This window comes from Argiope bruennichi, chromosome 3, assembly GCF_947563725.1.
Source record: "Argiope bruennichi chromosome 3, qqArgBrue1.1, whole genome shotgun sequence".
NCBI lineage: Eukaryota > Metazoa > Arthropoda > Arachnida > Araneae > Araneidae > Argiope > Argiope bruennichi.
The window spans coordinates 1,470,465-1,496,846 of record NC_079153.1 but is presented as its reverse complement, the minus strand read 5'-3'; the positions used below and the strand labels follow the sequence as shown (position 1 = coordinate 1,496,846).

The window sequence follows — 26,382 nt, the reverse complement described above, 5'->3', positions numbered from 1 at the left end:
ACCTACAGAGTGGGATACATTTTCTCAGATTCCATCGAAATCATTTATGAAAAAGAGTCGAAATAATGTTTGAAAACGCAAAGAGCCAGACAAATACAGGCAGTCTTTGCAAGGAAATTGCTTATTTCTAAAAAACTGTGAATGGAATCTCTTTACAGGTTGACTGTCAGTCGATCTATCTCACCGTGTGCATCTATACATGCAATAACCGAGAAAGGCAAGGAGCTAGATGATTGTATTTTGGTGAATAATCTTTTGCAGACTTGAAGCTGCCAATATAAAATTGAACAGTTACTTTAATTTGAGCAGTAATGCGTAGTAGATTATGAGTTGATTAATTTTAGAATTTACAAAGAGTTTCTTTACTGCATTAAGGAGAAAAATGATTATAAAGGACCATTTTTCACTTTTAAAAAACTTTTGATAAGATATTGTTTATTGTATTTAAAATATTATATTCCTTATTTTAATATTTCTTATCATTATGGTATGAAGGAAAGATGTCTATTTTGGGACCCGAATGCACTAAAGCTTGCTTTGATACAATGGGATTTTATTGCAATTGATAAAAACGGAGGCAGAATTTCTAAATAAAGAATATAAAAACATGCTTCAATATATATATTAAATTAAAAAAAAATTCTTAAATTAGGAAATCTTTTTTTCGTGACGATTCATCCTTCTTCAAAATAATCGATTTTGTTTTCTATGAGAAATGATATCTATTTTTCATTAACTTATTACTTGATATAAAGTCTTTTAAATCTATCATAATTGCTTAGTGTAGTGAACAATACTTTCTTCCAGAAAAAAAAAAAATACAAGGTTTTGTTTTTCGCTAACAATTAAGCGTACACAGAGAGAGAGTGAAGGAGGGAGAGAAGAAACAGATATAGATGATCAGTTAAAAATCAAATCAAACTCTTAATCGATAACAATATCATCAATGACATCCTCACCTTTGTTGTTGAACCTCTAATCTATGGTTTTAAAATATAAGTAAAGATTGCACTTCGAGGCTATTTTTAGGCCCGGAGGCCTGGTGGTATGGTCTCGGCTTCGTAAACGGATGGTTTCAGGTTCGAGACTCGATTACTCAGAAGAACCATTGTGCAAGCGGGTTTGGTACACGTCCTACCGCTTGTATGGTGTGGAAGTTTGGCGAGGAGGTTGCCAACTCAGGTGTCGTCTTTGTCATCTAACCGCGGTTAAAAACGATGCTGTCCGTCCCATGATAGGCTTAATATTGCTTTAACAGAGGTGTTAATATAACTCAACTTAAACCGAGGCGATATTGATGCAGTTACTTTTAATTTGTTGCGGAATCATACAAGCCAGCAAAGTTTGAAAGGAATCTTTGCCCAGAATTCAAAGTCACTAATATTTAAATATTTATTTTTTTCCGGTCATCTCTTATTGAAATTGTCCTCTTTTTTCCAGCCATCTCTTTTTTTTTATTTGATGAATTCCCTTTATAATCACTCTAGCCACGTTTTAATTAAAAAAAAGAGTTTTTACATTTTCCATTTACAATATATTTTTCAATGGATATCTTCATAACATACAAAAGTTCTTAGTTCTCAACTGGCAACTTTCACAAACGTCCGTTACAAGATACATTTTAGCGGCATCGGCATTTCACCCACTTTAAATCCTTTTCCTTTGTTTCTTTTCTTTACTTCCGTTTTTATTTAGTCTTGCTGTATTACCCACTTATCTTTTGAATTTTTTAAAATTTATTTTTATAATTTATTTTATTTATTTATTTTTTGTATTTTATATTTATATCAATCTTCGATCCATATAGCTTTGATCTACTATAGCATTTGGGCTGAAGACAATATCACTTTACTTAACTGTCTAATATTATTTGCCAAAAATGCTATAATTTTTTTTTTTTTTTACGATGTACATCGATTTTATCTCCTGCTGAGCAAATTAATGCATCATCCGTCAAGTTTCACATTCTGTTTCCACTTTTAATATCGATTTACAATATATATATATATATATATATATATATATATATATATATATAATTTATTTTTTCAATAATTTGGTATTTCTTGAAAAAATGAAACCATTGCAATTTTTTTACAATTTTCTTTTGATTTGAATACAAGAGTTCTGAATGGAAACGTTTTCACAAAAATAAAAAGTAGTAATTATATAATTTCTCTTCGAAAAAAACAACATATAAAAGGTAAATTTTGTAAAAATGAATAAAATCATTAAACGAAATATTCTTCTTGCAGTAACAAATAAATCTCAGATCAGCGTTATTCGAATTCTCAAATCTTTTTTAATTAGGGACCTTCTTATTTTCAACTCCAGTTTATGAAACCATCCCAAAATATGCCTTTTAATGAATAATGATAGAACAGGAGAATTCGATTTCATTGTTCAGGCTACCATCGTTTTCAGTTTCTTTAGGTTAGGTTTCTTTTTACCATCGTTTTCTTCACTTTTTGCACGTACTTCATCCAATAGTGCTTTGTCCACAGTCTTGAAACATTTTTTCCCTCACAAAATTCACGCTTTTCACGAGATTGCTTAAATGAAACTGTGCGATAGTTCTGAAAAAAAATGTAAAAAGCAGGTTAAATTTATTCATTTTAAAGAACTGCGAATGTTATTTCATCCTTTCATGCAGAGAGAATGGGTAGATTACAAGTTTTCCCATTTTTAGATTGATAAAAAGAGATTGGATTCTATTGATGGAAGTAAAAATCTGAGACATTAAAACGTGGGTGAAAACATGGATGTGATTATGAAACAAAAAGTGCAAAGCTCGTTTTGCGTATTCTGCTAATTTTTTTAAGGATCGTCGTTAAACTATGACTAACATTAAAATGAAAAAGAAAAGACTGTACTTAAAAAATCTGGAAGCAATCTTTACAAACGTACCATCCGATGAAATACAGTATTCAAAGAGAAAAGCGAAGAACAAAAACATGTCGTTAAGTAAATTTTTTTTAACCCTAAACGATTCGAATTTTATATTCTTAACAGCACTAAAGTGAAAAGGTCCGAAATATGTAATAATAAATGAATATTTGTGAGTGCCAAAATGTTGTGAAGAAGGCAAGCATCCTTCCGCATCATCCCGTTTAGTTCCTCACGCTGTATTCACCACTTTTAAAACCGTCAGAATCCTATTTGCGTCGGTACTTGTCTTTCTTGAAAGGGGATCAGTTCTTATGCGAACATCAAATGGATTATTTATAAACAACCAGACTTCTTATAGAAAAAATATGAGCGGAGACAGGGGGCTTAAATGGCCCAGGCGGCATACTATTCCGAGTGGAAGAAAATATCATGATGCTCAGACGATTGTAACTAGATGAAACGTCTGAATGTGAAGAAAAAATGAATACATTACAAATTTCAAAATTATAAATGAATCTCACTTTTATATTGCGAAAACAATATAAAATTTTCAGTTTAGCAATGTTCGATTTTTTTATGAAGCAATCACTATCTCCAAAACGTTTAAATAAACTTTTAAAGAGAGATGAGCTTATACTTCTTTATGATTTTGTTATTTCATGCTTAACGTCTTGTGATTAAAAAACCAAACAAAATAGGAACATATTTTGTCCAATTTTAAGTTATTGTTAAAATATTATTTATGCACCAGATGTTTAAAATGTAATTTTGTCAATGCATAAGCGACAATTTAAAAAGTATTATCTTTTTTTACAATTTTATTTTCAGTTAAACGGGAAATTTTTAATTCCAGTTTCTATAGTAATGACAGGGAGTTATGAATCAAATTCCCTCACGAGCAGAAAAAAAATACTATAAAAACATACCATAAAAAAAGAACGAGAAAAATCACTGCTTTTGCAATAACAATGAATCTCAGTGACAATTTCTAATCATAATTCTCAAATGCTTGTTAATGAAAGCATTTTTTTTTTATTTCCATTTACCCCTCTTCTCGCCTTCGTACACGAAAACGAGTGGCTTGATTTTTTTGCTTTCTAGATTTCAACGAAAATTAAAAATGAACCATTTATTTGATAGACGGATTGGATATTTCTTCTCTTTCAAATTTCATTTTCATTTTCTGAATTTTTTAACTGAATTTCTAATCTTTTCGTTTGTAGTTATCTCAGTGTACAATATTTTTTTAATATCACACAAAGTTTATGAATTTGTTCTTTTCCCTTTTCTATCCGAGATATGCTGAAATGAAAAAAAATGTTTACTCCATATGGTCTTAATGACTTATCCAAAAATAAACGCTGACGGTGGTGGCCTGGTGGTAAGGTCTCAGCTTTAAAACTGGAAGGTTTCAAGTTCGAGATCCGATTCCACCGAAGAGCCGTTGTATAAGTGGTTCTGGCCTCCGTTAAATCCGTCGGGGCCAAATGTCCTCCAGCTGGTGTGGTGAGGGTGCTGCCAGGTGTTGTTCTCGTCAGCTGTCCGTGGTTCAAAATTACGTGGTCCAACCCAGAATAGCCATAGTATTGCTTTAAAGTGGGACGTTAATATAACTAAACTAAAGTGAAACTCTAGATTATAGCATCTTCAGTACATCTCAATTATTTAGTACTTGCAAAAACATTATAAAAGAGAATGTGGAGGAAGTGATAAAATAATTAGCTTTCCAATAAATATCTAATGAAGAAATTAAAAATATGTTATGCTGACAGCTTAAAAAAATAATTTCAATAAAACTTCTGACTATAAACAGAGTAAACATTTTCTTCATAAAAAAATGAAATCTTTCATTTTTTTTGAAAATGTTTTACATGTTTACGAAATTAAAATGTAACACCTTTTTATTTTTACTAATGATTTCTATAAAGCATGAAATAAAAGGCTTAAAAAAATCGGGTAAAGCGACTATTTTCAAGTCCATTAAATTTAAACATCCACTATTCGATAAATTTAGATTCAACTCCAAACTTAAAGAAATTTCGTATCTATTTCCTTAAAAATATAGAAATTAATAAATGCTCCAAAAGTGATCAAACAATGGGATGAAGGATCTCCAACCTATTGTTTTTTCTGTAAAATCTAAAGAACAAATAGAACTAATACTCAATATCTTAGGCCTGTAACAGAGAGGAATTTAAATCCTTTTTATTAATATACTATTACCAGTCACTTGGGCATTATCGAAAATAACACAATTAAGGGAACTGATGATCGAAGTTCATTAAATCCCGCCGAATTTTCTTTCAAATGCATGCGAAAAAGTTATCTTAATGATTTGAACAGTTTTGGCTTTGTCTCTAGATCTCATTGTGCATTCATCGGATGGAAGCGAACCATATATATGAAATCTTCCAAAAAAGACAAAATAATTTTAATAGAAACTTATGACTTCCAGTATCTCTTTACTAATATTCTCACAGCCAAGCTATAAGAAGTTTTAATAAAACTATTTCCACAATATTAAAACCTTATTTAGTGTTTCACTAACTTACTGAAAAGCCTGCCACCTACTGCATTCAAATAACTTTATTTCCAATGAAGCAAATACCTTCCAATAAATTAAAAGTGTCCACTTTGAACTTTTCATTCCATTCTACTGGCCAATCTATTTCTTCCTTTCTTTTGAAACGACGTATATTTTAAATCTTGACACCCATTTCAGATAAACTGATTATATTTATCTGGTCTGATTAAATTTAGCTTCCAAGATTTCAGCTCTTAGCAAAACTATTTATCCAGATAAACTCAAGCTAATCAAAAACAAGTGACTGCCAACTCCCTACAACGTTCTTAGATCTAATAATAGAAGGACAACGCAATGTAAAAATTGATATTTAAAACAAAAGAAATGTATTCAAAGTTAGCGTTGATGGATATATTTTTTAAATTCAAATATCGCCTATAAAATTTGCAAATACACTTTTATTAATCAACTTATTAAAATTAATAAAATATACAACGAAACAAACAAAGTTAAAGATTAAATCAAGCGCTAAGTAGAAATCTTTACTATCAATAACGCCCTGCCTCTGTGTTTGAATCTTTAATGAATGCCTTTAAGATGTAAACAAAGAGTTGCGTATCAGAGCAATATTGATGTGTCTGTCATTTACGGAAGAGTTACTTAAATCAGTAAGGTCTGTTATTGAATTACAAAAACACATGTTGGGTCGAAATGTAAGGATTCCAAATAATGATACTTTTCTTTGATATTTTTTTTTACTGCCACCTTTTATTTAAAAATGTATTTTACGATAACTTCTTTCTATTTCACATCGTTTTCTATAAAATATAATCCTTCTATCGTAATCTTCGTCGTACACTGTCAAAGATTCTTAACTCTCACTTGGCAACACTCTCAAACAGCCAGAACTATTATTAGCAAGAACTAGAGGAACAGAGGAACTACAAACAATAACAATTATATATACACACACACACACACACACACACACAAACAAAATTTAACGTAACTAAGAGAAAGGAGAAGGGGTAGAAAAGACTTAATCTGCCTTCATGCACGAATATATATAATACATTACTATCCAAAATTTACGTACATATGTGCAGTACATTTATTCTGTTTAGTATTTGATCATTTTTCTTTTATGATTTGAAAATACTTTTTCTCCAACAACAGCATAAAAAAAAGCATTTTTTTTCCACAATTTTAACTTGCATTCAGCGAATAAGTATTTAGATTAAGGATTCCATAAAAACCAGGGAGAATAATTAAATTCCCTTCCCAGTAGAAAAAAAGGACAAAAAGGCATTTTATTTTTTAAAAAAAAACAAGAAGTAAAAATCCTTAAATGAAATCACTGCTTTGGAATAAGAGCGGACCTCAGTGTTCATTTCCAATTAGGAGTCTTAATAAGAGCTCCATTTACTCTTCATTGCCAATCCAGAGAATCGCGCTAAGAAATCGTTTCATTTCTCTGCATTGTGCATTGGTGAGTGTTCGGCGAATTTCCATCTCTTTCATAAAGCCCTACGGCAAATTGTGATTTGTTGTGTTTTTTTATCAAGAAATTTAATTTTTCTTAATGTGGTGTTTTTTTAAGTAATTAACTGAGCAGCTATATATATTTCTCGGTATTTTTTTTTCCGAATTTTCCTTTCTTTCTTTTTCAACATGGGAATTTCTTATTTCTCTTATAATGAAGTTTAAGAAATTATGATAAAATTTTACCAGCGGATTAAAATAAAATGAGAGGACATATATACAATTAATAATTCATTATATAATTTTATTTCCATTTCTTGGATCACTGTTCACTCATTTCATAAATTCATTTTTAACTATTTTCATAAATTTTTAAAACCATTTTTAAACACAGTCACTACAATGCGCGTGAAAATAAATCTATTGGCTGCTGGTGTCGGTATACTTAAATTTGAATACATCGATCAAATTCTGTTTTATCAAAACAGCATGAATGCACTAACAAATAATATAATGTCTGCTTTATATGAAAAATTCTTTACTCTCGGCCTTTATTTCATTATATTAAAAACCTCATAAACGTTACAATAATTACATTTACGCTATCACATGATCGAATTTCGTTATTCTAGCACCTATTTTGTTATCGGAAATATTTTACCTTTTCAAAAGCAGTAGAAACGAGCCTTTATACGTGCCTATTCTGTCAAAACAAGTGAATGAAATCCCCGAACTCATTATATGTTTATATCTGTAAAATCTCTATACTCAGAAATTGCAATACAGCACTCAACGCTACATTGTATGAAAGGAAGGTTGGATTTTGTTCGCCTGATCTGAATACGTAAGCTTAAAGCTGTTTTCTTCAATCAAGGTTGATTTGAGTCAGCACGCCTATGCTATCTGGCTGATTAAATGAATTTCTTTTCGATAAATTCTTCGAATATCTTTTGTCTCATCATCTTATATCTAACAACTGCAGCGCATTCAAAGAAGTATTCGTGGTTACTCAATGAATATACAGACATTAATCATTGACTCACCGTTTGCTTGACACTCTTTCGAAATTTCTTGTAATTTATGCGCGTGATCCTGAATATCAGCTTGCATCAACATCATGCAATTAAAATGTACTTACTAATAATTTTGGCCTACTTAATAATACTAAGTGAATTATTATTACTGTTACTACTTTTTATAATTAAAAAAGTATTCAGAATAAAAATCGTAAAAGCGCAAGACACAAACGGTTTTAAATTAAAAATAACCACATTGTAATTTTTTCTATAATAAAGAGTTTAGAAATACTTTTCTTTTGGCGTTCACAGTGGCTTCATTGCTTCTTTATTTTGTTTTACTCATTTATGATCTCTGTTTCGGTTTCGAATAAAAATTTAATTCTACTTTTAATATAATTATAAAAGTGCGTCTTTTAAAGTAATTTTTTATAGTATCTGGTTTCAGTCTTGAATATATTTCATAATTTCCATTACTATGATCATTATGGAATCTTATGATGCCTTTTTAATTGAATAATTTACTTTATTATTTCTTTGAAAGATACTTTTAATTTCTAAGAATAAGTGTTTTGTTTCCGTCATTCTCATTTAATGTTTCAATGTTTTCCAGCGCTGAGCTCGATTTTGGCGACGAGTGCATTTCCTAAGAGGAAGAAAAGGAAAAACAATTTAACTGTAGTATATACGAGTGTGTAATGGCCGAGATAGCCTGGTTGGTAGGGCGTTGTAGTCGCATCCCTGGGGTTGTGAGTTCGAACTTCGCCGGCCAAAGACTTTTCGCGTATATGGTGGCTGATTCACGCATAAATCTGTTGTAGCCACAAAGTCCTCCATGTCGAGACAGTACCACTTTGGGTACTGGTTCAGAGGTGATCGTTCTCTGATTCAGGTATAAATTGCGATCTGTGAATGAAAGCATGAATGAAGTTCGCCCCGTGAAAAGGGCCGTGACGCATGAGTAGAAGACGTAAAAAAATTTGACTTACGTCGGTGACGTCTCAGTTGGCGAGTGGGCATCTCCTTCATCAGTTGCACTCTCATAGTCATCTGTTAGTGTCTGCAATAAAAATGCAACCATTAGAACAGAATTATCTATTTCAATTGTCGAGACTTATAATCTAGTAAAATGATCCAAGATTTATTATGTATCTGCAATATTCACGAAAAAAAAAGAACAACATAAAAATTGCTCCACCAACAGGTGGTCGACCCCTTGGTGAATTTGTTCTCAAATTCTGATACAAATGTGATTCTTGTGCTAAAACCGTATGCTGTATTTCATCCACTAGGTTTGAATTTTTGTTTGATTTTCTCACGAATGTCATCTTTCTGCTGGGCAAGTCCAACCTCTCATTACAATCCATTTCGGAAATCAGTTGCTTGGTAGGATAGACAGAATCTTTCCTGCATGACACGAAATGGTCTCCTTTTTGAAAATTTATTTGAAAAACCGGAGTGATATATATATTTTTTTATTTCGCTTCGAATTATACATTTTTATGGTATTCTGAAAAGGTAAATAAATATACGTAGCCGGTAGTAAAGGTCTGAAATTTTGCATTTGCTTAGGGCAACTAAATCGCGATATATTAAATATTTTGTTCTTTGAAGCAAGACAATAGTCAAACTCTTTTAATTAAAATAATATATTTACTTAAGAAAATAATATACAATTTCATCTCTGGCTTGTTATTTTACGTTTTATGTAGTGTGATAATAATTAATGAAATAATTAATCAAACCATTGAAAAGTAAAAGAGAATAGTATACTTATCGCTTCAACTGACTTTCTTCTTCTTTTTTTTAAAAAAATAAAATGGTCGGATAAAAATTTAGTTTAGTTTAGTTATATTAATAACTCTATATCGAGAAATATTAGGGCTATGTGAGAAAGGACATTGTAATTTTTAGTAGTGATCAGAAGACGAAGCCGACAACCCACTCTTCCACGCTATCCATCAGGGAGATGTCTCACCTTCAGTTTTTAGGTGTATATTTATATTTGTTCATTCGTGTCAACTAGAAAAAATATCTCAAAAGAGTTCTGTTGACAAATTGAAGGGGTCATCCAAGTGTCACAGATCTTATCTAATTATAATTATTTGAATGGCTTCCTTTCTCAGAAGTAACGTTTCTTGAATACTGGTTCACGACTCGAAGCAGCGGTGTAAGGAGGAATGCTGCAGTCGCGATATTTGTAAGAAGGAACTTCGTTTTTAGACTTTAAACATTTATAGGCAAAAATATATTTATGAAAGGAGTTTTTTTTTAAAATTAAAAACAGTTATTTTTGGTTCATCAGTGTCTTAGTGATAGAAGCCACAGTTAGCAATAATAGTTTTTTTAGATGAAATATACAGCCATCATCAAATCAAAATGTAAGTGAGAAAGCACAAGCAAAAACCGTACGAAATGTTGATGCAATAGCTGGAAGCACCAGCGTTTCTGATATTTTGTGACAATCAGAGAGCGAGCGTAACTAATATCTATGAGGTATACTCCTTCCATTCTACGATTTAAAATTGTTACAAAAAGCGTAGAGTTAACAGTTGTCCGGTAATGCATCCTAGAAATCCTCATTAATTGTGTAAATTTAGATTAAACATCTGTCCAAATTATTTATAAAACGTTAAGAAAATAGAGCTTTCGCCCAAAAAACTGATAGTAGATATGAAATAATTATGTTAAATTTACTAACGGAAACCAAACTGTTAATTATAAAAACCTCTTCCTCTTTCTTTATCGGTGAGACGCTCATGAAGTTTTCAGATACAGATTTATTATTTCAAAATGCTTAAAAATTAGAACATGAATGAGCTTTCCACTCATTTATTAAGCCTTGAGTTATCTAAAAAATGACGGAAAGATATTTTACATCCTTCACAGGTAAGAGTTGTACGTGGGAGATATTTCTATTTCCGCGCCTTTTGTGGCAATCTACGAATAAAACGTTTGAATCCTTTTTTTTTACCTGCTACATATTGCTAACTTTCGTGCATTTTTTAAATTTAACATGAGTTTTTTTTCCCGTTTCAATTATAAGGGTAGAATTTTGTAATCCATTTTTCACTTATTTTCTGATCTATAAGAATTTTGTGTGATTGCGTGAGGTCGATGTTAATAAAATATTTTTATTCTTTCAAAACTTAATGATTAATCAATTAATAAAATTTACATTATTTTATATGAAGTGAGATACATTAAATGAATCAAAGAAAGTTTGAATGTAAACCAAAAATTAATACATCCATGCAACATGTTAAAAAATGTTGAATAATCAAAGTCAATGTGTAAAGTTGCGAGAAAAACCCAGCTTTATTTTGCTGCTAATCAGAGCATATGAAAACTAAAAACGACTTTTTAAAAGATTATATGCACAGAAATTTCATGGGGTTTCATCTACATATTTGAAACTGTACAAACTTTAAAATTTTCTATGACAACATTTTTTTTGTTGTTGTTGTTGGAATGGATTAATTACGGATGGAAAAATTATTCTCAGTACACATTTTAATTAATATACCATGATTACATTGGGAGATATTTGACATTTTTTATCAAGTTTCCATATTTAGATATGTAAGGTTTATGCATCCTCTGGACGTCGGAGTACTTTGTTTTTTAGATATCTTAAAAGATCTATAAAATTTCAATCTAAGTGGCAAAATCGTTTGTTATTTCATGCATGATAAAATGTTTACACTGAAAATTTCTGGGAGAAGTTCAATTCTTTTTCGCAAACAAATATCCAAGAGTCTAGTAAGTTTTGTTTAAAATGCATCGTTGTTTCACAGTTTTGCTTAGTCTCCCTTATGCTTGAAAGCATTAAAATAGAAAGTTTTGCTGCATAAACGGAGGAAATGTATAGATTTTTTTTTATTGTTTAAAGCAAATATGAATTTTAGTTTTAAAATTAATATTTTACCGATAGAGAGTGAGAGAGAGAGAAAATGAACTCATTTTTATTCTTTTTGTGCTTTGTTCTTGTATTTCGTTATGAATATATACTATTATCATTTTCCATCACTTACTACTCATAAATATGAAATGATACATTACTTTATTTTACCAGCTCATAAAAAGTAGTGCATTCATCCACGTTTAATGTAAATCAGTTTTCATCCAAGCTTTATCGACATTTTAGAGTTCCATACTAATACAGGATATACAGGATATATGCTTGTACACGTAGAGTGCAAATTGTATTCCAAATGTTCATTCATACATGTTTTCTTCCATAATCTACGTATCTTAAATTTCCATTATTGTTGCCTCTTCTTAAGCTGTTATTCGACCCATATGTTACTCCTACTGATATGATTAAAAATTTGAAAGCAGACATAATTGTAGCAAAAATTACAATCTGTGTAAAATTCTGTTATAGAAAATATTATTATATTTATATAATTATGAGAATAATTGTTCCAGAGGATGTCTTTAAGGAGTTTATGCTGGGTAATGTGTTGTGTGTGGTTTATGTATCCATCTTGATGAGGCGATTTAGAAAAATACTAACTTTATTCGCAACACAATCACGCCTATATATAACTATTGACATGAAGACATATTTGGATTCTCAGATAATGCTCATCAAAAACGAAACTGTGCAGTAAGAAACTAAACTGAATGTATAAGATTCGAAATGGAGTTGAGTTGCCTCTGACATTCAAATCTGGTTTTGTACAGTACGATGAGTTGCCACCACAAGTTTAATAACAGAAAATTTATATTAAAATGAGCCACTTTAGTGTAATAACTTTTGCATTCGTTCTTAAAAATTTAAAGTGCTTTTTGCAAAAAGATATAAAAATAATGCTTAAACTAAATTATTTGTCAAATCGAGATGGTTCATATCATTGAGATCAAGCAAAAAACGACCGCAAACATTATATAAATATCACACTTATAATTTCTTGAATTCTATGCATCAAATCGTTTTTAAAAAGTATTCACTTAATAATGAATTTTCATTCGAAATGTTGCTTCAATTTTTTGTTATAAATCAAGAGAAATTCTTAGAAAGCTTTATTTTCCAAAAAGTTTATTTCATTCATCATTCAAGTAAATTTAAATGGATTGTCTTAAAATTTCATTTGATCCTCTTCATTTAAATGCTTCTCCATTTTAATTCATTTTATACTTTCAAGAACAGTGAAGAATTAAAATATCCATCCATACTTCGAGTGTCATTAAAACTATTGAATTCTCCTTTTTCGCATCTTTAGGGAATAAATGCAAAATGCAGTTTCCGTCCAAGAAATGAATGCAAAATGTGTCCTCTAATAATTGATTTCAGAATATTTTTCATGCCATTTATCTTTATATACAACATTATAATGATTGCATTTACGCAGAGGATTTTGTGACTTTTATAGGAAGTACTGAGCTAGCTCGCAAGCGAATTGAAATAAAGACAAATAGACTCGTTGCAGAAAGCGGAGTTCATTATAAATAGAAACGGGTTTGGTCAGTATGTTTGTAAAAATGAAGTAGTTACAATACTATGAAATTTTTTATCAGGAAATAATACTGCCATTTTCAATTCCAATTGCCCAAATTCAAGCTGAGAAATATCTTCCACATTTAAAAATAGAGACTATTAATAAAATATTACCGCAATGGAAAGCACATTATTTTTTTCTTTGATTTCATATTTTTTTGCTGCCGACGAAATTTTTTAAATATATTTTTTGCATTACAATAATGTGTCAAATGATATTTGATTCATGAAATGCATGACTATGAACATTTGAATGCCAAAAATAATGGCATCGACATTTTGAAATTTGAAAATGCTCTTAATGCAATGAAAAACGTATTCGTAGGAATGAACTGAAATGTTGCATGCCTCCATAAAGTGATCTTGTCCTTCGATCTATACCTACATTTAAGCCTATTGCCATTTAAAAATCTTTAAACTCTATATTTGAAATTTTTTTCGCATTTTAAAAATTGCTTGGTAGTGATAAATATGTGTGAAAATTGTGTCGAATATTTTCATAACAAAAAGAGTTGAGGTCAATAACTATATTATTTTTTAAGATATGAATGAAAGTTCAAAATTTTATTTTAACATTAGATGATGAAGCTTTTGTTAGCCCAAAATTTCGGAACGAGTGCTAATGAAATTTGTTTCTGGATAGATATTTTGATGTAGTTTTGAAATGTGATGAGAAAAATGGGTGTTGCTATAAGAAATTTTGTTCTTATTTCAATATATAGATGACCTCTTATGAAATTTTTAATTCGAGAAACTTTAAGAATGGGTCAATTCTTTTCGAATAAATCTCTTTTATGACTGTACGATGAATGATAACAGAATGAAGGCGCGTAACTCCTTTTTTTTCCCGTGGCTATACATACGAATAGTGTAGCATCCTGGAGGCGAGAATATGTTATTCGAGATACCTAATGCAATTAAAGCTAATTGAAAAACTATTTATAAATAAAACATTTTGGTATTCTCTATTTTTTTTTTTCAAATTTAAGAAAATATTTCTGTTGTTTATTTAAAAACTGTATTAAACTTTAACTTATTTTAATTTTGAATAATTCGTTCGAATGTGAATAATTCTTGCCTATATCCTATTAACATGAAAAAAATTATTCAAATTAAATAAACGAAGCACAGTTACGATAATGTAAATGGGATATATTGTATATACTAAACTAGCATTTCAATGAAGGCATGTTTACACTCACTGTTCAAATAATGCTTTTAAAAATGGATGCTAATGTATCTTCATTATATAAATATTGTCGATGGAAGTTTTACTTATTTCATATTATGGAAAACTGATGCTATAGTTAAAGATAAATCAAGTCAAGAGTACGTGAAAAAGTATCCGCGATGTGAAATGACTGTTCGTTAGACAAAACTGAATATGTTCTTAATTCATTTAACCAGTCCTCTCCTTCCAATGTTCGCATTTTTTAAAAGATAGAGTGTGTTTTGATTGCCACTTCGCAGTTTAATGAAGAGAACCGAATGTATATTTTCAGCCTCTTTCCTTTGTATATTGGACACAGAATATTTAGAATATTCCTTTGAATATTTAGACAGCATTTTGTATTTCATTTAAGCATTTTTACATTTTATTTCATATTCATTTACTTATTGTTGATGATGACATGCACATCGATCGACAAACTAACAAGCAGTTCATCTGGAGATGGATTTAATTAAAATGAAATACATATCAACATTTTTTATAGTGATATCATGTTCCAATTCAGTCGGCTCAGCTGAGTGACAGACAAAACAGAGACGGGGACGCGACCCGTCGTTTGATGAATGCGATCCGAAATCCAGCAGAGATGAATATGACCAGCGATAAAATGATCTCTTCACTTATCGAGCTCGCTTCGATTTTGAGTTTCTTTTTCTCGTGTTCAAAGAAGTCTGAAGATTTATCAAAATCAGGAGATCGACATTTTTTAATGATTAAAATATATATTTTTTATAATGATAAAGTAAAATAGGATTGATATATTTGAATAGAAATGCTATATTTAGTTTCGATCAGAGCAACACTTTCTTTTCAACCGAAATATTCAAGATGAAAGATGCTGAACTTTTGAAACCTGAAGATATCATTCATCGACAAAAATAGCTTTCTACCTGTTGTCAAGTTCCGTACTCAATGATGATATTCATCCAGCTATCGTCAATGACAAATGGCTCGGCAAACTTTCTCAATTTGCTTGTTTTCGAAAGAGGTATCGCAGTCATTTAAGCTCATGGCTTCATTCACATAGTATGCTTAAGAGACATTGAAAGCTCATTCAAAATGAGACGGAAAGCCAATCACGAAAATATAAATTCTGGGCTTAAAGAGGGTTAAAAATAGTGTATGCAATAATTTAAGAATACAATAAAAACGTTAGTTTAGCATCGAACATAACACATTTAAATATACACATTTCATTATTTTTGGTTTTAAGAAGGACAAAAATAAATGCATATAACAATTTTTAATAACATCGAAGAGAAACAGAATTTATAATAAAAAGTAATATTGGCTGATAAAAGTTGCTCAACATTCAATTTCCAAATTTCATACTTTTTTTGAGTTTGAAAAATATATTTTTTAGATTGCGTCTACTTGTCTGTGAATACCCAAAAACACAACAAGCAGCAAACATGAAATGAAGTATTTTTTGTGACATTTTGACCCTATTTGATTAAAAATCTAATTAAAATTTCCAAAGCATCATTTGAAAGAAGATTTTGTCGTTATGTCAGGTAACTCATAATATATCTGTACATCAATATATTAACCTTATTTTAAAGCATGATTTTAGAAAAGGAATTATGAAAAGCACAGAGCAGGGCATTTGGAGCATTTTATTGTAGGAATTAAAAAAATATCTTTAATAATTATTTTATTGTGACCACCAGTGTATGTTTAAAACAACAACTATACAAACAAAGCATTTCATTCTTTGATTCAAAGCATGATTTCATTTAAGCAATGAAATACACATTCGATTTTTTTAATAGTGACAATTATTCAGTAAATTATAAATAAACTTTATTTGTTTAAAACCGTAAAAAATGGGACGATTTCACAGGTTTTAGAAAACAAGTAACGATGATTTTAAAATGGTCAGGCAGAACAAGTCCTCTCAAAAATGTCATCTCCCCACAATCCAAAATTATGAAATCATTCCCTTAATAATCCTCCAATTGTTTATAAATTAGATTTATTATAACTGAACTTAACAAAAAAAACTATAAAAAAGAGTGCCATTTATTTCTTTACGTGAATGTATACGTAAATATAGATGAAATATATTAAGCAAAAATTATTTTTGAAATAGTTCTTGTTGGAACAGATTTAAAAACTTTGTGCATTGTCGTTGCTTTTGACAAAATTATTCCAAACGTTTTTGGGATCCCAAGACGCCGTGCCTTCCTGCAGTTGAAAGATAGCTAGAAAAGCGATTGATTTTGAATCTATAAGAAATCTATTTTTGGATTAAAATTGACTTTGATCTGAGACGAGAAAACAAGGACAACATCTGTGAAGGTCACGTCTGAGCTATTCCGCCAGCGTTATTTTTTCATGATACATAGTACAAGAAATCTGGAGGTGCATAAATAATAAGACATCAATACTGCACGATATTTCATTTTATTTGATTTAATTCAAGAAGAGGAAAGCATGAAATCAGCCATTCTGAAGCTGCTCTGCAGAGTCTCTTGAGAGATATGATGACAAAGAGTAGGATTTCATTTTCATTAGATGAAATATTACACATCAACCACGGCAAAATGAAGATTTGAATTGACGCGTATACACGTAACTGGTGAAGGATTTGTATACATCCATTATGTAACATTATTTTGAAGTAATGCTGGCGGATGAATCAAACTATCTATGCTGTGAAACGAATTGGTATTTATGTGCAGTGAGTCCACCAAATTGTATGAGAGTAATACAGATGCTTATTTTACAGGGCAAGCCTGCAAGCAGTAGTTTAGTAAAATATAATGCCATCCATAAAAAATGGCCTACATCTTATTGGTGTACAGTCACAAACGATACTTTTTAAAAATTTAAAAGATTTCGAATCCATCAGGAGGGAAAAAAACATTCATTTATATGGTCATTTAGGGTCCAAATAATAAATGAAGGATGATTTAAAGCGAATTGCCAAATCACACGAATGACAAATCAGACAGAAAAGGCATATTCTGCATTCATTTTGGAATTTGGGATACATTTCAGTGTTGTCATTAAAAATGACAAGTGTATATAGTATATTATTATTCGGGTGACATGTTTAAGAATAAATGGAAATACCTCTTTGCCAGGAAGAGTTATTCCATTGCAACAATGCACGCTTTATTTTACAAGTCAATTCGCAGTATGTATTTGGGTAGTATTTACTTTTAGTTTCAAAATTCAATCCATCTGTAAAATTGGGTGCAAAGTATTGAAATGTGAAAGCAATACGAATAATGGGTCGAGAATCCCTTGAACCATACATTAGATAGGAAAAGTATATTTTCTTACATTCCTTTTTCTTTCATCCGTTTCTGTGAAAAAGTTGAAAAATAAATTTCTTACTACATTATGTAGTAAGTGATAAATGGTATTGTAAAACTTATTTATTTCATTTTAAATATTAAAATGATTGCGATTCATATGAAAGATTCATTGAAAATGTTCATACCTCCGTTTTAAGCTTTCGGCGAAAAGTGCTGATTCTTCTACACTTTCTTGATTTCCGTAACTGGGCCACAGACCCAATGGTGCAGGCTCTCTCTCTGAATTTCTCTGGGTCCATCATGATCCAACAAAACGAGACTTTCGTCTCTCGAGAACCGTCTCATAGTATCCCGATCATTTTCGGTGAAAATTATCAAAGACAGAGGCACCTTCCTTAGACCGCGATTAGAACACCTGTGGAGTCGCGGTGAGATATCGGCGGTCAAAACAAATGATACGAAAGCACTTTGTCCCCGCCTTAATCGTCCCGATGCTTTTATCTATCGAATAATATCCTTTGATAAAAGCAGAGTAGAAGTGGAGTCCATCTTCGGAAGTCAATTATCTGATGCACTTCATTCTGCATCAGTCACCTGTTCGTGATAAGCATCATTTCTTTGCTGATTTAAAGGATCCCACTTAAGAACACTTTTATTGCTCGTATACAAATTCTTATTGAGGCAGAACTATGGATAAAAACACATTTCGATGAAATATTACTTTAAAAACTCTTCGGGTCTGCAAAAAATGTTTTTAAATTCTAAGAAGTATTCGGTATTATTATATTTTTTAAAACATTTTCCTCTGGAGATTTTGCTTTCTTTTGAAAAAGAAAATATGGATTTATATCTGTTTTTTAATACGACATGATTGAAAAATGGAATAAGCAATCCGAATATAAATTTAGCATTTGGTTTTAACATTAAAATTGCAAACTAATAATCAATTTTAGATGAAATCTACTGTTGAAAAGCTGTCTGTCCATTTGAACTTAAAAAATAAAATGAGCTTGCTGCCTCTCATTTTATAATTAGAATTCTAGTTTTATAGGATTTTTGATCAAATTCGTTAAAGGTTAAAATTTCTACATGCCTATTAGAGTGTTTATAAATACCATACAATACAACGAGCTAAATAATGATAATAAAAAAATTTAGAATGTTGTTGACTCCTTAAATGTAGATTTGAAGTAAATTTCGAGTGCAATCAGTGGAAAGGAAATGCATATTCGATTCCTTTCATCTTATTACGAGATCAAACATAAAATGTACCACGGTTTTTATTGCTTCTTACCCCCCAGCCCTTTCAGGTTTCATAATAGAATTCACCTTATTGATAATAATTAAATGTAGTTTTGAACTGAAAGAGCAGCAAATTATTTTTATTGAAAAGAACATAGCAGAGGAATGAAATGGATGATTCTTTTTTAGAAAAAGTTTGCAGAGGTCATAGAATGGGGCATTCTAATCAAAATATCCTCCTCTTGAAATAAAGTGGCTCATCACTAAAACTTTCAAATTTTCTTACCAGATCTTTTGCTTTGATTTCGAAGCTTAACTCGGTTTTATAAGCTTAAAGAGTGCTTCCTTAGAAATAATGTTTCATCGTAATTTAATACATCTCCTATGAAGCGCCTTAGTTCAGTTTAATTTAGTTTAATTATATTAACGTCCCATTTTAAAGCAATACTAGGACTATTTTGGGACGGACCTCATCATTCTGAACCTCATCATTCGGTCAGATGACGAGGACGACACCTGAGCTGACATCTCCTCTCCAAACTTTCATACCACACCAGTGGAGAAGATGTTTAGCCCCGACGGATTTAACGTGCATCAGACCCGTTAATACTACGTTTCTTCTGTAAAATCGGGCCACAAACCTGAAACCTTCCAGTTCCGAAGCCGAGACAGTACCACCAGGCCACCGCGGCTCCTCAAGCGCCTTAAGTTAAAGTGAATTCAATGCGTCCCATATGAAGGCGAATACAGTTAAACATACTTCCCCAATTAAAGGTTTCTCTACAATCTTTTCCGCTAGAGTCATAAAAAAGAAATTAAATTACGCAAGAAATTGAATTGTAGCAGCAGTCAATGTCTAAATGTTACGATTTTTTTGTCTAAATGTTACGATTATACTTCTGCCGGTAACAATTTGATTCATTCATTTGAAGAGTTTGCTCTGAAAGCGAGAAATAAGTAGTGATGAAAATGAATGTCTAGCATTGATGACCTTTTCTTTTTGTAAAATTTAATGCAAAAACATTTTCATCTTTCCTGTAGATTCTTCGTTCTGTTACTGAAAAATCCTTTCATCAGAAAAGGACAGTAGCAGATACCATAAAACAAAATCTCATTTAGCAGCAGGAACACGACATCAATAATTGAGCCAAACAAATGGTTTCATAATGGTGTTCGTTATATAAACAGATGGCTGTTTTGTTTTGTTTTTGTTTGTTTTGTTTGCAACAACTTGCTGCTGGGAGGTGCGTTTCTGTGCGGCGCTTCCACGCAACTTGAAATTGTACTCGCTATCGAAATTTCTTTCTGCAGTTTATCCACCGCTCACGAAATTTTCTTTCACTTAACTCTAATGTGCTCTTGAGTCTGAAAGTTTATATATATATATATATATATATATATATATATATATATATATATATATATATATATATATATATATATATATATATATATATATATCGCAGAATCAGCTTCCCTTCACTTTCTCTTACACTTTCATATATTGACATTTTTTTTTTGTTTAATTTCATCATAAAGTGGAAAACCTTGAGGGCACGTTTTGCAATCGATTGATTGGGCCCAAAGTTTGATATAAATCTACCATTATTCCACAAAATTTAAATGAAAAGCTTTATTCGTCTGTCTTGCTGTGCTTATGAACTATCGCTTTAATATATACAGGAATAGACTGACAGACAGTCAATCAGGTCACAGAGTTCATCCAAAATTCAATACAGATATACAATGAAGCTTATATAACATTATGCTAAATTTCATCTATGTAGATCATTGCCTTTATGAATTTTAACATTCCCACCTTCTTTTAGGAATGGACAGATAATTCCCCGCAGAGGGATTTCGGGCAACATTTCGTCTACGATTTCGATCTCAGTGCTGCGCGTCGTTTATTCAGCTCGTTTCGATCCCGAGCTTATCATTTTCACAAACAGAAGGAATTCCGAAAAGGGTGTCCTTTGATGCTGCAGATATAAACTGAATATCGTGACTGTTGTATTTCTTTTTTGTATATATATATATATCAAATATGGGCAAGTAAAATGCAGATTATGGAAGGCTAAAGATTGTATTTCATATTATTGTAGATAACATTAAAATAGTATATTAAGTGTAATAAATTAAATATTATAATGTATTGAAAGTCAGTCAGAATCTCAATTGTGCAATACTTAATAGGCCAAGTACTTAAGAATGGGAAAAAATGACGTACGTTTCCATTCTGCAATTTTAATACTAATGGATTAGAATTCAGGTGCCATTCATTTACAGCACTTAAGTAAAAAATAGCATTTAGTAAAAGCAATTTTTTTTTTTTGAGTTATGGTAAATTTTTACTGTCCATTGAAATGAATGATGCAGAAAAGTAAACCACGGGGATGACTAAGAAATTAAAAAGGAAGGACCATGCGTGGATCTAGTTCGTATTTTCGACATAAATTGATTCAATTTACTTTGTTGCAATGCATATTAATTTACATATTATAACAGTCCAATAAATACTAATATTTGCTGCAAAAACAAAAGAGAAGAAGATTCAAGAAGAAAAATTGTTATATTCAGCAAATGCTTCATTTTTTATTAGTTTTTTTTTCCTTCTGTGTTTCGTATTTGTTTCTTCATGTCCCGAATTGCATGCTTCTGAGATTCATTTAATAAGATTTGTGTTTTTATCCGTGCTTTTGAGATCTGCGCATTTCATCTATGTTTTGAAATACCTACGTGTGAGATCGTTTTTATGGCTTCTGGTTTTTCTCTAAGAAATTTGGAACAATGACACCTGAATGCAATGAACCGTATGTTGATAACTTGTATTCATTTTTTGAATGAATGTTTTGCAATTGAATTTAAAATTTCTAACAGTTTTTTTTTTTATGATTTATTTACGAATGTTTTGTTGGAAGTCCCTGCGTAGTTATATTTGTTTCTATGACTAAAATCTTGTTAGCGACTGTATTGACTTACGTTTTTTGCACGTCGACTACATCGGCGCAATAGTGCAAGAGTTTTGTTTCCGGACGCAATATTTTAAGTAAGACAAGTCTTGTTCGTAATGACAGAACAGAATTTAAAATCTGTAAGCGATCTTTTGGGTCATACCGTTTTAAAGAATAAAAAAGTCAACAATAAAATTTTCTATCATACAATCTTCTCAATGTACCAAAAAGTAGAAAAATAATTTGATTTATGAGAAATTTTGTGATCAAAACAAATTTGCCAAAGCCTAATGCGCTAAAAATAATAGCACAAAAAACTCATCAATAAGGAATAGCATAAAGAACTAAAACTTCTAAATATTCATTAAAAATAAAATTAAAAATATATTAGAAGTATGAAAAAAAATCCAATTACAATCTGTATCACAAGAAGAAAATTTCTAAAATATTCATTAAGAATATATGAATATTTTAGTATAAGTATATATTCAATAAGAATTATAACATGATAAAAATTCTAATTTATTTGGAGCATTCCTAATAACGCTGTGTACTTTTTCCAATTCTGTTTTGATTTTCAGTTTTTTCACGAATAATTAGTTTCTGTATTTTTTTTTTTCATACAGTAATAAAAAAGCGTTTATTTGTTTTTATCTTCATTACAAATGCTACTTAAGTATGCGCTGAAATTCATTCCGAAATAAGGCCCACGCTTAAGAAACAAAATATTTATGTAAATGAAATCAGAGTCCGCCTTAATGGATGTTACCGATCTCATCGTAAAATAATGTTGACATCTGCATATGGAAAAAAAAATCGATCATTCCACTGAGCGTAAGTTTGTAAATGTACATATATATATATATATATATATCACTTTCCCAATCGGTTGCTTTCGATAATTAATTCTTGGAAGTATTTTAAGCTCTCGAAACCATCGGAACGAGATCTCCAGCCACGATGTAATTATTTAGAATTAAACCGATCGCTAATGAAGACTCGGTCTCACTGATTCCATCAAACTAAAAGGCTGATGGGATAGGAGGATTATTACAAGTTTTCTTTCGTTTGAAAGTTGCACCGGATTAATGCGTCCCCCCCCCCGTTCCGCGCGTGTAAGGATTTGTTAGGTGACGACGATGGGCGATTGCTTTTCCGTTTATCTCAGAGCTTTGGCGCAGGAGTGAATTTAATGGCGATGCTGGTGAAGCATTCGCGATAATTAAATACGAGGAGAAAGAAGAAATTGTTTAAATAAAGCTGCCTGTGTTCTTCACTGAACGTAATTCACAAGGAATTGTGATGGGTTTGCTGCTTCTATTTTGGGGGGGGGGAATTCAAAATAGTATAATTGTTTGTTTTTTTTGAAAATTTAACCCCAAAAAAATAATATAGATTGTAATAAAAGGTTCCTTTTAAATAAATTTTTATAAAAAAATGTCACAGCTCATTAAATTATTTTATAATTCAAACTGTCCATAAAATTCAAGTAGCTCAAAAACATTAGCGTTCAATCATAAAGTAAACTCTAAAACATGTCATATTTTATACGCGAAGTTCGCTTCAATGAGTCAAAAGGCAAAACAGTTGCAAGAACGATGATCTAATCGTGTGTTCGCATTACAAAATGAAAAAAAATGTCTGTTACAAAATGACATTCTCAAAGTATTATTTGGCCTGCTTCAATTTATGTCATGCTAAATTCATAACAAATGTTATGTCATATCTTTTCATTAGATGTCATTTTGGAAAAATCTGTGATTTAGACGTGATATGTAAAACTGAAGAAGAAACTCGAGATTCCTGTTTATCGCCCCACCTTAGAAATTTTATCTTCATTTTTTCACTTATTTATAAATATGAAGGCTCCTTCATTTTTGTTATCTACTTTGAAATGTAGCGTCGCTTCCACCATTCAAAAACAATGTGCTAGTCATAGAAATATTTGATTTCCGTGAACCCTTCTACAGTAAATGAAACCTACCGCCGAGAAAGTTCATCGTTAAATACACAAGAAATGCCATATAAAATGACCACTGGAAAGGGGATCGAATTGATTTAAAAATAGGTTGGCTGGAAAGAATATTATTAAAAAAATATAAAATTAGCAGAAGGAAAAAAAAATTGAGACAAAATTAGTAAAAAAATTAAAATGAATTATTAATTTTTTTTGTTTCGTTTATTATAACCGATTTTACAAATTCTTTCTCTTTCTTATATTCATCCTGAACTATCATTGTAATAAATGACGTAAATCCTTACTGATAACCTGTAAATATAGTGGGTGAAATAATCATATAAATTATAAAATTAACTTCCCAAGAATTCCTTAACCTAAATTTATAAATTGAAGTATAGCATACATTTTTTTTATTTTTTATGAGTGATTTCACTCCTTTTCAGTTGAAGATGCATTTTTTTGCTAGTGAAGTCAATATCTTTAATAGTGTTTGCAGATGAAGAGAACAAGATAAAGAATAGCACTTATGAATGACGATGGAATATATTAGATAAATATCATATTTTTCAAAGTCTGTAATATGTAGTTTTTTTTATTAAATGACTTCAAAGTTCGCGTAACTTAAACCACAGTAGTGATCGATGATAACGTATCTCTCTGAAAATGAGCCATTTTTATAAGAAAATATTCCCCAAACTAGTCACAGAAATAATGATGGAGTCGTGTGTAGCAAAATATTTATAATCTAGTACACAGAGCGCCGCTTCAAGATTACATAAATTCTAGAAAATGAGAATATATATTCAGTAAAAAGTGAAAAATTGATCCAGGAACCATATCTTGTTATATTTTTTCAAAAAAAAAAAAAAAAAAAAAAGGACACAAGAAAGTGGCCTAGGAGAAAAATATAGACATTCTTTTTTCCACCCTTCAAACTTTACCATATGTTTTGCATACGGTAATAATGCTATCACCTTTCTAGTGATAATAAAAGGAAACGTGCATATATATATATGATAATATACAGGATAAGCTATCAGATCTAGAGCTAACCATTAGAGCAGATACCTTATTGGTAATGCTCATATTGAAAAAGGGAAATGAGCATTGAGGAGCTATTTTTATCAAAAACTAGCAGCCTTTGGCGACCAGCCGGTTCGCTAATCTTAATGCACGTTAAAATTTTAATAATTAAATATTTTATGGAACTCCCATTTTAATTGCTACTTCATTAAAATATTTTAAAACTTCAAATTTTAATAGTCATATAATTCACTCATAATATTATAAAGGTCTTCAGCCATAACTTAATATGTATCTCTCTCATTTTCTGTTAGCTCCGGTAGAATTTATGCTTTAAATTAAAGTGGAAAGGATTAAACTGCAATAAATATAATAATATTTTTTTTTTTTTTTACTGAAACGAAGTATTGTTTTTTTTTTTTTTTTTTTTTTTTTTTAAATATGAGTACTGAAAACAGGGTCGCTGAGTATTTAAACCTTATGAGCACTAAAGAATATTTTTCTTAATTTATATAATATCTCAAGAAGTTTTCAACAAAATTTTCTCAGATTCATCATGAACAGATTGATTCATTAACAATGCTTAGTTTTAAATGCATCAAATTAAAAGGAAATAAACAGAATCGTTTGAAATAATCTGTCGATTTTATTAAGCTTTCAAAACAAAGTCCGTATCCGTTGTCAACAATCAGAACACAATGCGCATGCGTGAATTTTCAACGCCAATTATGATAGCGCAAATGCGTGAATTTTCTACTCCAGTTGGGGTAACGCTATGCAGATTAGAAATTTTTAATTTCCTTTATTCTGTTTTATTTTAATTCAAAAGTACTTCTGAATGAATCTGAAAGATCGATTCATTAACAATGTTTAACTTTAAATGCACCAAACATTAAGAAAATAAACAAAATCATTTGAAATAATCTGCCGAAAATTTCGTAAGCCTATCCTCTTTTGCGTGGGGGAAATAAATAAATAAAAAAGCCTTACTCATTTGGCGGTGGAGAAAATGAACAGATTTTTTTTGGCGGGAAAGTGAGTTTTTAATTAATAATTAAAAAACTCCAACTCTGATTTAAAATTTTTTTTTTCAAAAACCTTCCTAGGGATATACCTAATAATTTCCCACATTTTCACGGCGATTGGATGGATGGTTTTTGAATGTATCGAGTACAGACAGACACACATTCATTTTTATATATATAGATTAAGCGAATTTTTGAAGCTTTTTCATCATGACAATCTAAAAATAATTTTTACATCATCTTATAATCCAAAAACTTATTTTTCCT

At 30.5% G+C, this 26,382-nt stretch overlaps 1 protein-coding gene across 1 annotated transcript in view; it reads right to left on the bottom strand.

Annotated features, from left to right (window-relative positions):
- Positions 1 to 26,382, bottom strand: part of LOC129962700 (uncharacterized) — a 451,475-nt gene that overhangs the window by 70,815 nt on the left and 354,278 nt on the right. The window contains exon 8 of the mRNA XM_056076631.1: positions 8,901 to 8,971. Within this exon, the coding sequence (XP_055932606.1) occupies positions 8,901 to 8,971 (71 nt within the window). The remainder of the gene's footprint in view (positions 1 to 8,900; positions 8,972 to 26,382) is intronic.